Source organism: Saccopteryx leptura, chromosome 4, assembly GCF_036850995.1.
Source record: "Saccopteryx leptura isolate mSacLep1 chromosome 4, mSacLep1_pri_phased_curated, whole genome shotgun sequence".
In the NCBI taxonomy this organism is placed as follows: Eukaryota; Metazoa; Chordata; class Mammalia; order Chiroptera; family Emballonuridae; genus Saccopteryx; species Saccopteryx leptura.
In genome coordinates this window covers 210,569,178-210,586,308 of record NC_089506.1, presented here as the reverse complement: position 1 = coordinate 210,586,308, position 17,131 = coordinate 210,569,178, and the positions used below count along the sequence as shown (strand labels likewise).

The following is a 17,131-nucleotide window of genomic DNA, read 5'->3' as shown; positions in this document are numbered from 1 at the left end:
TAATTCCAGCTAAGTAGACTAGCCTGGGAACCAATCATAGAATCCATTTTCTCCTCAAAGCGATGTTACCCAAGTTTCAAACAACTAAGCTAAAATGAGCTCAGGGAGCATGACCCTTCCATTCCGCACACGGCTAGTCTCAGTAATTGCACACGGGGAACCATCTCCGTGGGGCTTGGGTTATTTCTACCCTGACACTTAAAGGCATGTTCTAAATCCAGCCGCTAATGACCCGGCAGGGGTTTCCGCGGCCCCTTTGATTCCTCCTTCCCGCTGCTCAAGCCTCTTTATCCTGGTCGAGGGCCCGTTCTGGAATGTGGGCGCAACACGACAGAGGAGAAGAAAAGCGGAGAAAGGAACAGCTAGCTGTAGGGAGCAGCATTCATATTTTACTTCAATTGCGTTTTCTACTTTGGCCACAGCCAGGGACCTGGCTAGAAAGCCGAGGTGAAGGGTGCAGTGTTGCCTGGGCTTGGAGTTCCAGAGGCAGCGAAGGGGCGGGTCCCACTCAATGCTGCGCAAGGCGGGCTGGACTGCAGGAGAGGGTCGGTCTTGCCTCTCATGAGCCCCTTACTCTCTCTCTGGGCCTCAGTTTCCCTCTTTGTGAAGCAAGCCACGTTAACCATTTCCAAGGGCTCTTTCCTTCTCTGTCATACTGAGCGTCTGTCATCCATGTCATTTCAATGCCTGGTGATGTGGGCAATTAATTATGCAAGCTAAACCGGAAGTAGGATGAGTTCTCCTTGTGAATGAGATTTCTGCAGCTTGCTAATTACGCTCTAATCAGGGTACAATGCTGACTCCCACGCCATATCACTTATGGCAAGGTGTGGGCAAATGTACCCAGCCGAGCATTTCAGGTCTGGGAACAAACCCAGAGAGATTCAGCTCCTTCTCTTGGTTCTCAGGGACTGACATTTCTTTCTCAAACATACAGAGTGAGTTTAAGAAACCACGATGTCCAGAGTGTGGTCCAACTTTTTCTGTCTCCTTCCCCTTCTCAAATATTTTGAGCCAAGTATTATCCTGGATTGTCTCAGGGTATTTACAGAGAGGGGGGCAGGAGAGAGAGTTAAAAACAGCAAAAGTACATTCTGGAGTGCCTGCAGTGCTCACAGGAACCTTCTCTTAGAATCCCCTACTCATAAATCCTGATGAAAGGTGGGTCTAGGCACCATGTTTGTACCACGTGGTGTCTCCTCCCTATATTCAACTGGTTGGCCGGAAACCCAATTCTCTCTCTCTCTCTCAAGACTTGAGCCAAGAGAGACAGTAGCTAATCAGCTGGTGGTGGGCTCTGCTGTCTACCGTGGCTGACCATGGGCAGAAAGAGAAAGATGGTTGAGAGTGAGAGAAGCAGAGATAGGAAAGTCCATGGTGCTGATAAGAAAGACTGCTGGACTTCTGAGCGCCAGAAAGAGGAAGTTTCCATCCTTTAATGGCCTCTAATGTGGTTCTCACATTCATGAGTTTGCTCACTAGAGCCTTGCAGTGTGGTCCTTCCCCTTGAGCTAGCGTGAATGGATTTCTGTTTCTTATAACCGTTTTTCTCTGACATGCTGAGAGTAGGGTGGTGACATATTTATGTTGGAATCTCCCTGGCACAAAGCATGGGGCTGTTCCTTTAGTAAGCATTCAATAAATGTTTGCTGAATTGAATTGAATAAATTCCCTCCCACCCTACATCTCATTTGCAGTTGGCCAGGTATGATCGAACAACTAGAAAGCAGAACTTGATTTAGTCCGAAGTCAATTTGGGAAAAAATACTTTAGTGGAATTAAAATAAACCATGCTATAATTTAAAGACACAATAAAAGCACTCCCTCCATCCAACATTTCCTCAGCTTCTACCTACTAATTTTCAGGTGCAACAGTATCTATCAGGGGTAGTCAACCTTTTTACACCTACCGCCCACTTTTGTATCTCTGTTAGTAGTAACATTTTCTAACCGCCCACCGGTTCCACAGTAATGGTGATTTATAAAGTAGGAAAGTAACTTTACCTTATAAAATTTATAAAGCAGAGTTACAGCAAGTTAAAGCATATAATAAAATTACTTACCAAGTACTTTATGTCGGATTTTTGCTGTTTGGCAGAATAAATCTTTATAAAACAACTTACTATAGTTAAATCTATCTTTTTATTTATATATACTTTGGTTGCTCCACTACCGCCCCCCATGAAAGCTGGAACACCCACTAGGGGGCGGTAGGGACCAGGTTGACCACCACTGGTCTATATATTTGCAAATAGTCCACTTGGGCACTGACACGCTTTCATGCATCCACTTATTTAACAATCATTTGAGGACCTACTGTGAGTCATTTACTAATTCCTTTGAACTAATCTAGCATATAAGCTTTAAATGTACCTTCATTTTCCTTCTGATTCGTGAGGTCCAGTGCTTCATTAAACTCACATTCCCAAAACTAAAGAAGAAAATGTCTTAATAACCAGCCAGTATGAAATCAGCAAGTACAGCTGCCAAATCAAGTCAACCAACCACCTGAAATCAACCCAGTGCTCCAATCTTGAGCAGACAAATTAATGCAGAACCACAGCCAAATTCCCACTGAAGGAATCCCTTCCAGGGCTCAAAACCACACTCACCCCAAGTCTATAACCCTGAGTGCCACCCACTGATAACATAAAAATATGGAAATAAGAACAGGTGTTTCAGTGCACCAACTGAAATGTGACACCTTACCAACTCCTGCTCTAGAAATGAGGCCTGACCTCCACATTTAGCACCAGATAATGGCAGCCCTTCTCGGGATAGAGAAAATAAAACCCTAGTGCACCCATTTTACTAAGCTGCTCTTGCTCATGTGTATATGCAAATGAGAAGTGCTGACGCTGCTTCTTTTTGACATTACTTTTTAATTATAGCCATCAATAAATCATTGCATCCTTGAACAAGACTTGAAAATGGCTCTAAGGCAGAGGCGTGATCCCTTAGGAACGAGGCCAGCAGAGAATGGGCTTCCTCACCCGCACCTCTTCCTTTGAGCTGCTGTCAGAAACAGAAACGCTCTTTCTTCAAGGAGCCGGAAGCAGAGGTGCTGCCCTTGAGTTGCATCTGGGATCCTTACTGACACACAGTTCTACCTTTGGCCCGATTTACTGGCCATTGTCACCGAGACAGGATCTGTCCTTGCTTCTGCATATTTTTTTTCACTTTACCATTTCTCTTACCACGGTAATGGGCTGATGGTACCCCCTTTCCCTCCAAAGATAGGATAATATTCTTATCCTTAGAACCTGTGAATGCAGCCTTATTTGGAAACAATGTTACCTTACTTTACAGAAGTAAGGATTTTGAGATGAGGAGATTATCTTGGATTATCTGTGTGGGCTCTAAACCCAAAGACACATTTCCTTATAAGAAGCAGAATAGAAGAGAACACAGGCAGAGGAGACAATGTGACCAGGAAAACGGAGACCGGATTGATGCTGCCACAAGCCAAGGAATGCTGGCAGCCACCAAAGAAGCAAGGTAGGTAGGATTCTCTCCTAGAACCTCCAGAGGGAGCACAGCCCTGCCTGGCACCTTGATTGTGGATTTCTGGCCTCTAGGCATTTTGTTGTTTTAAGCCACCAGCTTGTGTTGCTTTGTGACAGCAGCCACGGGAAACTAATACACTTGTGCTGTCCGTCTCCAGTGATTCCAGCTTCTCCTCTCACTCAAGGCCTTGGAAGCCAGAGCAGTCACGATGTTTTGCTTGGTTGCTATGGTGTTTTGGGCTGACCCTTCTTCTTGTGTGCTCCATGGACCCTTGGTGTCAACCTCACTTGGGAGCTTGGTAGAAATGTGGACCCTCAGGCCCCAGCCCACATTCCCTGAACCCGAATCTGCATTTTAACCAGACGCCCCGGTTGTCTTTGAGCAGTGCTAGTAGGAGAGGCTCTGCGGTGGCAAGTAGATCTTTTACACACTTGCAAGAATTCTATTAATAGTTTCTTCAAGTACATCAGTTAAATCTGGCATGGAAGTTATGTAGAAACCAAACCGAACCAAACTCTTAGAAATGCATACTGATGTATTATGGATGGGATGACATGACGTCTGGCATTTGCTTTAAAAGATTCCAGAAAGGAAGGAAGGAAGGAAGGAAGGAAGGAAGGAAGGAAGGAAGGAAGGAAGGAAGGAAGGAAGGAAGGAAGGAAGGAAAGAAAGGAAGGATAGAAAGGAAAGAAGAAAGCAAAGGGCATTGTGTGGGGACAATGGAACTAGAGTGGCAAAGTATGGACAAATTCTTGCAGCTGGGTGCTGGGTGCGCAGTGGTTCATCATGAAACTTTCTCTGCTTTTTCTGCAGAAATTTCCATAATGAAATGTTAGGAGAGACCTTGGTTTTCCAGCTTTCATTATTTTCAATTTTTTTTCCATGATTCCATTTTTTTCTCCCTTTGTGGAAATGACAGGTGTTATAAGGTCATGTTTTTGTTCCAAATCTGTTGTTTCTTAGTTCTGCTTGCCTGTGTTTTGGCCTTTGTTGACTTCCAGGACTTTTTTAGCCAGGGGCTGTTGCTGGGGGAACAGGATGGGAGCTGATTAATTTTGACAGGATCTTCCAACTAGGTTTCCAACATCTGCTGGGCTTGTCTTGTTACCAGCAGCAGGAATTTAATTTTCTTTCTTTTTCTCTACTTCTCTTACCTCTTGCAGACTCCCCCACCCCCAATGGTTAGGTTGTCATCTGCGTGACCTTTGGCTCTCTGATTTACATGTGATTTGAATATTGTACATCTTGTTCAGGGGTTTTCAACTCGTTAGTGATTTGGCCCCATAAGAAACATCTGGCAATGCCTGGAGCCAATTTTGGTTGTCATAACTGGGGGAGAATGCTGCTGGCCTCTAGCAGGCAGAGGCCAGGGATTCTGTTAAATACTCTATATGCACTGGATGCCCATCCCCCCAAGACAAAGAATGAATGATCTGGCTCAAGATGTTGATAGTACCAAGGCTGAGAAACTAATTTTGTCCTAAAGCTCATCCAAGTACTTTTGGCCACCTGTCCTTTGCTCCTGTTCTCATGGAGAAGGGGAGGTGGACTCATGACTGGTTTACATCTACGGGAAGTTTTTTACCTCCTGCAGGTTGATTTTGGGATCGATGATAAACAATGGATCATTCGTGCAAGTTGTGCACTGCACACCTGCAGGGGGCACCACTCATATGTTATTCATGGAAACAGACCCCCAGGATTGTGCTGTTCACAATCTACATGGCTGTAAGTGGTTGCTCTGGTTTTGGGGTTGCCCTGGGGGCGGTTCTAGAACTGGAGACTTAATTTTTGGCCAGCAGGGGCCCCTAGGCTGCCATCAAGTGTCCTGTCAAAGAAGGAGAAAATGTTGAACAGAGAGAAACTTACTTTTATTATTCTTGACCAGTATCTAGTTATGGAATGTCTCCTTTACACCCCAGGGCCATATCCATTTGACTAGATCTAAAACTGTCAAATTATAATATCATGGCTATGCTTTTGATAGATTTTATCTGAAACACAGTGGTGATAGCTTCTTAATTTTAGTCGGTTCCTCGGGGGGAGAAAATATATTTATGCTGCTGCCATAAGAATTCCTATCCACCCCCCCACCCCCCATTTGCTTGGCAGGATTTCCTTAGTTTCAACAACATAACTTTTACGGGTTCTCAATCATTTTGTAATAAAAACTGAGATTGCAAAAAATGTTCATTGTCATTACTAGTGATGGTACAGTAAGTACAGGCTTCTCAAGAGAGAGAGAGAGAGGGAATTGGGTGATTTTGCCTATCAGAGTGAGCTGCTAAGCCTCAGAGCATGGCTTTTCATTCTGGTGAGATCTGAGGGGAACTATAATAGAGTTCAGAGAGATGGAGGGACAGTGCTGGGAAGTGGCTGTTTGCAGGTGTGATCACTAGTTCCCTGCTCTGTGGGTGGCCCCACAGACAGAGGTGTGATTTCAGGGGACTGAGTACTGGATTCTGGTCTGCAGACTGCCAACCCTGCCCTTCATGGTTACACTCAGGCTGAGGTGGTGGGCTTCTCTCAGTTTTGCCAGGCCTTCTTTCCTTGCTCCTCCCTCTGATAATAGTCCCCGACTTTCCACTGGGGACCCACCAGCCCACCACTCACAGTTCACACGCTTTGTGCTGGGCTAACCTGGGGGTGGGCATGTGGTCCCAGCTAGGATGGTCAACACCATTCCATCACCCTGACCACAGCAACTGGTTCTGAGAAGAATATTAGCCCAAGGAGAGTCATCTTGGGAATTCTGTGGTCACTCTTAGGAAAAAAAGGAGAGAGAGAAGGAGAGAGACAGAGGGAGAGAGAGAGAGAGAGGGATAGAGAGATCCTTTTTTTAAAATTTTTTTATTTTTAAAATTTTTTTAAATTTTTTAAATTTTTTATTTTATTTTATTTTATTTTTTCTGAAGCTGGAAACGGGGAGAGACAGTCAGACAGACTCCCGCATGCGCCCGACCGGGATCCACCCGGCACGCCCACCAGGGGGCGACGCTCTGCCCACCAGGTGGTGATGCTCTGCCCCTCCAGGGCATTGCTCTGTTGCAACCAGAGCCACTCTAGTGCCTGGGGCAGAGGCCAAGGAGCCATCCCCAGCGCCCGGGCCATCTTTGCTCCAATGGAGCCTTGGCTGTGGGAGGGGAAGAGAGAGACAGAGAGGAAGGAGAGGGGGAGGGGTGGAGAAGTAGATGGGCGCTTCTCCTGTGTGCCCTGGCCGGGAATCGAACCCGGGACTTCTGCACGCCAGGCCGACGCTCTACCACTGAGCCAACCGGCCAGGGCCGAGAGATCATTTTGATGACATAATTTGAGAACCTGGATGTAGCCACACCTGAAGCCATCAATGAATTATGAGTTGAATTGTGTTCCTTTGAAAAGATATGTGGAGGCCCTAAACCCCAGGTCCTCAGAAAGTGACCTTATGTGGAAATAGGACCATTGCAGAAATAAGGTCATACCAAAGAAGGACGGACCCTTAATCCAAATGACTAGTGTCCTTGTAAGAAGATGGCATGAGAAGACAGAGACACAGGGAGAGCTCCATGGATTGCACAGAGGATTGTAGTGATGCATCTACAAGCCAAAGAACACCAAGGATTGCCTGTGAATCACAGGAAGCTAAGAAGAGACAAAGAAGGATTCCCTATAGCAGGGGTCGGGAACCTATGGCTCGTGAGCCAGATGTGGCTCTTTTGATGGCCTCATCTGGCTCGCAGACAAATCTTTAATAAAAATAATAATGTTAAAAATATAAAACATTCTCATGTAATACAATCCATTCATTTCCTACCGCTTATGTTCATGGTTGCGGGTGGCTGGAGCCAATCACAGCTGTCCTCCGGGACAACACCAAATTTTTATTGGATAATGCATAACGTATATGGCTCGTTGTATGGCTTTCATGAAATTACATTTTAAAATGTGTGGCGTTCATGGCTCTCTCAGCCAAAAAGTTTCCCGACCCCTGCCCTATAGGGTTCACAGGGAGCATGGCTCTAATGACACTTTGATTTCACACTTCTATCCTTCAGAACTGCTAGACAACAAATTTCTGCTGTTTTAAGCCACCCAGTTTGCAGTATTTGTTATGGAAGCCCTAGAAAAAGCATGTGAGCAGTTACAGATTAATAATCTTCTTTCTCCTGCTCCTCCATCTCCTCCTCCTCTTCCTCCTTCTTCTTCTCCTCTCTCTTCCTCTTCTTCAAAATCATCACAACCATCTTAGTTCTCATCCTCATCTTCATCAGCTTAATTTCAGCAACAGAAAGGGACTAATACTAATGAGGTGACACATGGTGATGTGGGCGGTCCACCCTCTATGGTCGCTCCTTGCCCCTCTTGCACCAGCCCCTGGGGCTCAGAGGTTAGACCCTAATTCTGGAAGCTTTTCTGGGGTACCAATCCCTATTTCCGGTTGCCTTTAAACAAAGACTGATGCTCACCCCCTGGTTATCTGAGCCCCCATCAAGAACCTATTGATGTAGGCAGAATTCCAGCATGGCCTCCGAGATCCCTGCGTCCTCATATACACACCATGTTTAGTTCTCTCCTCTTGGACATGGACGTTGCCAGTGGCTTGCTTCTAACCAATAATACATGGAGAAGTTGAAGGGATTTTGCAGATGTTACTGAGTGAGACCTCTAAGCAGTTCACTTTGAGTTAATCAAAAGGGAAATTATCTAGGGTGACCCTGACCTAATCAGGTGAGCTCTTAAAAGAGGGTCTAGAGCAGTGCCTTTCAACCACTGGCCCACGGTCTGGTGCCAGTCATCGGAAATCCATGCCCGTCTGCAAAAGAGTTAACTACCGGGATAGTGTATGAAGATTATAGACCCAATGATCTCAGTCGAATTTGCTTATGCTCAGAGTGATTGCCACTTATCAGCCTGTATCACTGATAAAAATACTATTGAAGTTGTCTTAGGTATTTTTGGAACTTGTAGGCTTGTTTATACAACCTTCTGCACCATCAGAACATTAGCAAGTCATGTGCAATTGGCAAGAAAGCGTTCGGACAAACTTACATGGTATTCAATGCATCATACATGTGGAGTTTGGAAATCAAGCACCAGCTTGTATCCTATTGCACTGTTATGCACAGTAAGATAAAACTTTATTTGTTGCATGTTTCTGTTGCCGGCTGGCTAAGTCACTTGTCCCCAAGTATAAAAAGGTTGAAAACCACTGGTCTAGAGGAGAGAGACACTCTCTTGCTGACCTTGGGGAAACAAGTTGCCATGAGTTTTAAGCTGCAAAGAAATGACTTCTTCCAAAAGCCACATGAGCTGGGAGAAGACCCCAGCCTGGCCGACACTTTGATTGCAGCCTTGTGAGTCCCTGAGCAGAGGACCAAACTCGGTCACGCTCAAAATCCTGACCTACGGAAACTGAGAGATAGGAAGTGGGTATTGTTTTAAGCTACTGAGTTCGTGGTAACGCAGCCATTGAAAACTCATCCATCCAGCTTCCAGCTTAGGGAACTTTCAGGTGCTGTGGCCGGCTCCCCTCTGTGTGGGGCGGGGGCATGGAGCTGGGAGGATGGATGGGGGGGGGGGAGGAGACAGAAAACTATCTTGGAGGAAGTCATGTCCCATCCGTTGAGGGAGGGGAGGAGCTCAATGAATGTGCAGGCTTGCCCAGTGCTCCACCTTGGGGAGCTGGAGGGAGAACGTCACTTCACAGCCAGGTCTTGCTGCACTTGGAAGCCTTGATCCTAGACAGAGGCCTCACTTCCCCTTCTTGCAGGTGGTGCTGGTGGGCAAATACTTGAAGGAAAAATATACGCTCTTCCCCCCCCCCCCCATTGATTTGAGAGAGAGAGGAAGGGAGAGGGAGGGGAAGGGAGAGAGAGCGAAAGGAGTATCAACTTGTGTCACTTAGTTGTTCCATTTAGTTGCATACTCATCGATTGCTTCTCCTATGTGCCCTGACCAGGGTTGAACCTGAGATCTCTGGGGAACAGAGACAACCTGTTGCCTACGCACTGAGAGACCTGGACAGGGAAAACCTATGCCTTTCTTAGGGGGGCAAAGATTTTCTTGAATGGAGACATGATAAGTTGGGCTATTTTGAATTAACAGCCAGTTAAAATGCTCTCTCCCATAGCCTTTCCCTTATTCAAACAGCCAGGACTTCTGCCATGCTTCAAGGAAGGGACGCCATGGGGGAAAGTGGAGAAAGCAGAGACACCCCTGGCTTTGACTTTCACAAGCTGGGTTCCTTGTGGGAGCCACAGGGGAGTTGGGGTGCAGATCAAGTTTTCGGGGGGACACAGGTGAGTAAGAACAAAACTCCCCTGTCTGACGCCCTAAGCTGTCAGAGAAAAGAGCGGAGGTGGAAGGGTTCCCAGGACAGTGGCTTTTTTGTCCTTCTCCCTGGTAGGACTACAGAGAAACAGGAGCAAGCCCCGCCAAAGGTCTGCGGGACCTGGGGGAACAGGGGACATGGGCATGTGTCATAGGACAGGCTGTGGGAGGATGGCAAGGCCCTGGGGACACGTAAGTGTCTAGTTATCACTATCCTCACTGCCTGGCCCAATGGAGATGCTCAAACAATAACCGAATGAAAGAATGCATATAGCAGAGCATCCTAAAAAAAATCTCTCCAGGAAGACCTTCTTCCCTGGCAACAGGGAAAGCTGATGAGACTCCTGAGATCCTGGCTCCGGGGGGAGGCGGAGATATTCACACACCTGGCTGTCCCAAACACAAGGAGGGCCTGCTGCCCAGATGTGGGCTGTGTCCTGGGTGGCCCGGGGTTCTGACCTGGGCAGCCAAGTCAGCTATGCTTTAGGAGGGCCTACTCTTAGGCCCTGGGCCTGGGGCCTGGCTTCTCCAACCTTGGGACCACCTGGCCCTGCATCCTTGGAGTCTGTCTAGGGTTCTCGCAGGGGTGACCAGGTGGCTCTGTGGACCTAGCCCTTGTTGGCGCTGTGCCATCCTACTTTGCAGCTGAGATCTGGGGCAGTGTGGCAGCATGCCCCGTCACCCCCTCTCTCCCGTGTTAAATTGCCCAGAGGTGTTTGTAAGAACATCGGTGAATTAGCTGTGGGGCCAAGAGAGCCTCTTTTATCATAGTTTGTGTCAGGCCGACCCCCTGGAATCTGATGAGGTCTTTGGGTGCCAGCAGCACCAATTTGTATTCATTATTTTTCCTATTACAGATGATTCTTTTCCACATTGGAGTCAGGCAGAGGTCAGCGTGAGCTCAGCTCATGAAGACAAATACCAGTGGTTTTGCTGGGTCCAGGGTGGCCTCTCTCTCATTAATACAGCTATTCAGCATATATACTCATTGCCTGGAAGATCTGAGGACAGGCAACATTCAAGGGGGTTGGGAATGATTACTTAATCAAAGCAAAGATATCAGAGGGCTGTAGTCATCTGGAGGACAGGGGCTGAAGACCCATTGTCTTAACTGTTCAAGGCTGAGTTCGAATCCTGCTCCTGCCCCAGGGAAGATTTGTGTCTTCTGTGACCATAGAGAGAGTAACTGTCCTGACCTCATATCACTGTTAATGAGAATTGAAGGACAAGATAATCGTGATATTTGCCGGGCATCTTCATAAGCCAGGTTCTGGGCTCAAGCTCTCCGGGCAGTGGTTTTTCAGCCAGGGGCATTGGGCAATGTCTGGAGACGTTTTTGGTTGTCATAGTGGGTGGATGGAGGCTGCTCCCCATCCCACCGCGCACAGGATGGCCCCGCCACGGAGACGGAGCCGGTCCCTCGTGTCAGTAGGGAAACACCGCGCGCAGGATGGCCCCGCCACGGAGACAGAGCCGGTCCCTCGTGTCAGCAGGGAAACACCGCGCACAGGATGGCCCCGCCACGGAGACGGAGCCGGTCCCTTGTGTCAGCAGGGAAACACCGCGCGCAGGATGGCCCCACCACGGAGACGGAGCCGGTCCCTCGTGTCAGCAGGGAAACACCGCGCGCAGGATGGCCCCGCCACGGAGACGGAGCCGGTCCCTCCTGTCAGCAGGGAAACCCCGTGCACAGGATGGCCCCGCCACGGAGACGGAGCCGGTCCCTCGTGTCAGCAGGGAAACACCGCGCGCAGGATGGCCCCGCCACGGAGACGGAGCCGGTCCCTCGTGTCAGCAGGGAAACCCTGTGCGCAGGATGGCCCCGCCACGGAGACGGAGCCGGTCCCTCGTGTCAGCAGGGAAACACCGCGCGCAGGATGGCCCCGCCACGGAGACGGAGCCGGTCCCTCGTGTCAGCAGGGAAACACCGCGCGCAGGATGGATTAGCCGCAGAGCCAGAGCTGGTCCCTCATGTCAGTAGGGAAACACTGCGCGCAGGATGGCCCCGCCACGGAGACAGAGCCGGTCCCTCGTGTCAGCAGGGAAACACTGCGCGCAGGATGGCCCCGCCACGGAGACGGAGCCGGTCCCTCGTGTCAGTAGGGAAACACTGCGCGCAGGATGGCCCCGCCACGGAGACGGAGCCGGTCCCTCGTGTCAGTAGGAAAACCTGTTTTAAAGTTGAAGCAGAGCGAGTCCTGCTCAATCAATGGAAGGTCTTGTTTTAAATAAGGGGGATACAGAACTTGCCTTTTCCACACGGGTGAGTTAAAAAGATTTTTACTTTGTGTGTTATAACACTTTGTTTCTTCTAGTCAGTATGTCCACGTGGTCCAAGACCTATACCACATACGGGGCACACAATCTGAGTCTCTTTCGCACCCCACCCCTTTCCCTGGAGGACCCAGTGTTACCAATTTCCTGTTTACGTATCCAGAGGTCCTCTCTGCTTCTAGAAGCAATTGTATGCGTGTATATCCACATGTATAGAATTTGCACACATACACCCATACTGCACACATTCTTCGCATCTCACTTTTGTTACTTAACACATCTTGGAGATAGCTTCTTATGGGGCACCAAGGCCTTCCTCGTTTTTTTTCTTGGAAAGGTGACAGAGTATGCCATTCTGTGGATATATTTTACTTAGCCACTCTCCTCTGGGTGGGTCTTTTCTTTTGTGGTTACAAACACTAATGCAATGAGTAACTTTGTAAGTACATGGTTCCCCCCCCTCCCCCGCACAGATATATATCTGTAGGATAAAGTCCTACAAGTGCTATTGCCAAATAATAAAGTTCCTGCGCTCATGATCGTGTGGAAGCTGTCAAATTGCCCTCCACTGGAGCTGTTCTGTCCCCATTCCCCGCGGGCAGTGAGCTAGGAGAGGAGTTGGGGGAGATTTTGTAATTTTAAAAATTTGCTCTCACTGTTTATATCTTCTCATCAAAACCCTTTTGGGAAGAAATAAAGAGTGGGCAAGCCTTATAAAATTTCATGCCCATGTATATTCTCTGTGGCCAGGGACCCAGCACCTGCCCACGGGAGATCTTTGAAGTGTTATGAAGTTAGAGCCACCGGGAAGTGGTGTTTGCTTTTTCCAGAAAAGGGCTATTTAGTCCCTGCTTCCTGGTGCTAATAGTTCCCAAATGGCTAGCCTCTCAAAGAGTTTACATATAGGAAAATCTCTCTCAGCAAATCTCCCTCTGAGTGGTCGTTCAGCTTTATCTTTGAAGTTTCTGATTAGAGGGCCCCTCGGAGAGTCTGGTGGAAGAGATAAAACCCTCTCCCTGAAAAATGGCGCCGGCAGTTTGCATGTCATCTCAGAGGTGCCTTGAGCTGCCCTGGGAGCCCCAGAAAGTGGCACCTCTTCACGCCCTGTGAGAGGGGTCGGCGGATTCCCAGTTCCCTGTGGCCAGGGGCACCCTGCTTCCAGGCCTGGCCCCTCCCTTCCCCACTTCCTGGCCGAGCCACTGGGCAGCTCTTCAGCTTTAGAGTTCTCATCTGCGCAATGGGGACAGTGCTTTGCAGTATTGTATCAGAGTTAACGGAGGCAGAGCACCTGCCATGGTGCTGACGTCAAGCCCATGTGGGAAACGGAAGCAAATGTTATTCTTATTATAGTGGGGATTCTGGGACAACCATGATCCTTCTTGTCACAGAGACCTCACTCATGCTGTTCCCTCTGCCTAGAACACTTTTCCTTCCTCTTGTCCCTCGAGGTCTCTTTCACTTGCAGCTCAATTGTCCCCATCCTAGGACCCTTTCCTGCCTCTTCAATTTCATATCCGCTCACCCTGGCCGTCTTCTCCTGGAGAAGCTCTCCTCTTCCTCCCTGGTGCCTCTCCGAGTTGTAACGAGATCTAGTAGTGTGTGTGCTTGTCTAATGTCTGCCCGCCCCGTGGACTACCTGCTCCAGGTGAGCTGGGGGAAGCAGCCCAGGCAAGGGCCCTGAGGCAGGTGGGGCTGCCAGGAGGTACAGGTAGGAGGCCTTTGTCATATGGTGGGAAACACTCGAGGGGAAGAGAGGTGAGAGAGGTCAGGAGAGACTAGGAACCAGCCCGTGAGGACTTCTTGGCCCTTGAAGGACAAAATTTGCATTCTCTTCAAAGAGCATCCATGTCCCTTTAACCTGCCAGCGTTAAGCAGGGGGAGTTGCCTGATCTAACTGAGTTCTTTAAACTTTAAGGTTTTATTATTTTTATAAAATTCTTTAATGACTTACTTTTTAAAAAGACCACCAGCCACTGTGTGAGATGCGGGGTGGAGGGTGGGCTGGGTCTGGGGGGCACGGAGGTCCCTTGGGAGACTACAGCCCTAATCCTGATTCTGTCTGTAGCTCAGTGCTCCGTAGCCCACGGGGTTCTAGAAACAGCCCTGAGATCCCAGGGTATTCTAAGTTAGTGCTTCTTCCAGGGGGTGACCCCAAGTGACACGAGCTGCCTCGGTCCCCCCAGAACTGAGACAGAATGGGCTCGGCCTCAGGGAACGACAGATGTAGGGGCCTTCCACCAGCACGTGTGGACTGGCTGCAGAGTGGGACTCACCTGAGATTGTGGTGAAGTGAGACGGGGAGGTCATTGTCACAAAGGGCGGGGTGAGGTACTTGGCCTTCACTCCCTCCCGGGCCAGGCGGTCCATGTTGGGGGTGTCCACATCCTGGTCGTAGTCCCAGCGGAAGCCGTCAAACGAGATCAGCAGCAGCTTGTTGAAGCTCTTCCTCCCGGGGACGGGGTGGCCGCTGGCCCAGCCCAGTAGAACGGGCAGCAGCAGCCCGAGGACCCTGAGCCCCATCGTGCTGCGAGCACCTCGCAGGGACACGTCGCAGAGTTCACGGGCCTGCTCCCGTCTTCTCCCTTTTGTATCTGTGGTTGAACAAAGTCCAAACTGATAATTCGGCTCTAGCTCTGCTGAGGATCAGAATACCCGGAGTGTAACAAGATGGCACGTTTTCCACGGCGAAAAAGTTCCGGAAATGGGTAGTGGCGATGTTTGCACAGCATTGTGAATGCACTTACTGCCACAGAATTGTACATTTTAAAATGGTCAATTTTATGTTATATGTATTTTACCCCGATGAGAAAAGCCAAGTCGCGTGAAATATTTTGGACTCTTATACTCATTCTACTGTTGTAAAGATTTGGGAGACAAGTTAGACTGGGGCTTTCCTTTGCTTAGTAGATCCTGTTTGTATAGGGACGACTTTGCATTATAATTATGAAGACAGCCAGCATGATTTAAGTGCCCATGGGGGCTGGGAACTGTCTATACATTCTCTATCCTATTTTAGGAGTATTTTTTCAAATCTTAGGAAGGTTATTAGTTGAAAATTCCCCATCATAAGAATTAAAAAAAAAATTATTGTGGTCATACAGACATTAGATTGAAGTTACCACTTTAACCAGTTGCAAATGTACAAATTCAGTGACATTGAGTAGATTCACAACATTGTGCAACCATCACCACTCTCTATTGATAGTTGCAGAATATTCTCATCGTTTCAAAATGCAACCTCATATCCATTCATAGTCATTCTTCATTCCTCTCTCCCCTTGCCCCCAGCAACCGACAATCTGCTTTCTCTCTGTTCAGGATTTGCCTCGCCTGGACATTTCATGTAAGTGGAATCATACAGTACGTGGTCTTTTGTGTCTGGCTGCTTTCAGTGAGCACCATGTTTTCAAGGCTCATCCACACTGGAGCATGAATCAGTACTTCATTCTTTTTTATGGCTAAATAATATTCCATTGGATGTAATATATATATATATATATATATATATATATATATATATATATATATATATATATATATATATATATTACATTTTATATATCTAGTGACCAGCCGGTGGACATTTGGGTTGTTTCTACCTTTAGCTATTGTGAATAGTGCTGCTGTGGATATTTGTGTACAGGCTTTGGTTTGAATAATCCTTGCTATCCATTTAATTTTTATAATGTATGAGTTGGTGTTTTACTTTGTCGCTGAGTAAGCAGCTCATGGAGGCTATGGGGTCACTCCAAGGTCACACAGCACAAGTGAAGTCAGGACTACAGGGTTAATACTTGGCTACATGTTTGCTGAGCACAGGGGGGTTAAATTCCCCAAGGGATCAAATGACTTTGAACCAGCTTAAGTGTCTCCCCACCCACTCCACATTTATCGTGCGGGAGACACAGAGGCACAGATGCAGAGGTGGCCTGTGTGTGGCTGAGAGTCTAGGGGACCAGTGAAGGTTCACATGCAGTGGAAGGTCCTGCCAGAGGAGGTACGTGTGGGAAATGATATAGGAGCAGGTCCTCACCCTGAGAAGTGGGACAGAGGAGGGCTTCCTGCAGTGGGGAGCGCTAGACTTTAGTTTTACACGCTGGGAGGAGCTAGTCTCTCGGAAACATCTTCACGCAGCCACCCGTTTGGATATGACAAGTCTCCCGATGGATCCCCCTGGATCTGGCCTTTTCCTGCGGGTGCATAGATGACACTTGTCTTTACACTTTTAGAAAGTTCTGTGGAGGAGGCAGGGAGAGGAGGGAATAAATGGTGTTGGAAGAGACTTGACCAGGGCTGGTGAAGTGTTATAGAATCGTGCACCTGAAACCTGTATAAGTTTTGAAATCAGTGTCACCCCAATAAATTCAACTAAAAAAGTAAAAGAAGTACAAAAAATAAAGAAAGAAATGCAAAAATAAATTACTTCAGCCAGTACAAAAAGAGAAAGTTCTGTGAATTGTATAAAAATGTCACCACTGGGTTTTCTGGTGACAATCTGTCTGGGTTTTCAGTTTAAGCTTTTGGAGGGGTTTTGTCTTGACATGGTGGGCTGAAGGCTGGCTTTCAGATTTAGGTGAGATGATCCATCTCCCTTTTGCAGAATTGCTTGAGAGTTCTGTTCCAGGCCATTTGCTTAGGTTGACTCTCTGGAGTGCGGAGGTGGTGTGTCAGGGGAGCTCCACGATGTATTTGCATAACTTGGCTTGTTAGCACGGTGTTTTGCTAAATGAGGGATTTTCACAGAGTTTTGTGATGAGTATGCAGCACCATGGTTGAGAGTGTTTTGATGCTTGCCGGGCCTGGGTTTACATCTTGGCTCTGCCACTTACTATCTATGACACCTGGGAGCAAGTCCCATAACCCCTCTGTTTCCTGCTCTGGAAGGAGGAATGGCGATGTAGTTCCGGAAGCTGTGAGGCTCCCGTATGTTAATGAGTGTTGGCAGGAACATGTACTGCTCCTGGAATATGCATGTGCTCCCCTCCTTCCCCAGACCCCCTCAAATTCATGGCCAACATGCTGTGAATAGAAGCCACACGCA

The 17,131-nt window shown here is 48.1% G+C and overlaps 1 protein-coding gene across 1 annotated transcript in view; it reads right to left on the bottom strand.

Moving 5' to 3' along the window:
* Positions 1-14,657, bottom strand: part of LOC136402517 (ectonucleotide pyrophosphatase/phosphodiesterase family member 7-like) — a 34,430-nt gene extending 19,773 nt beyond the window's left edge. Inside the window, exon 1 of the mRNA XM_066379981.1 lies at positions 14,364-14,657. Coding sequence (XP_066236078.1) covers positions 14,364-14,610 — 247 coding nt within the window. The 5' untranslated portion in view covers positions 14,611-14,657. The remainder of the gene's footprint in view (positions 1-14,363) is intronic.
* Positions 14,658-17,131: the final 2,474 nt, after the last annotated feature.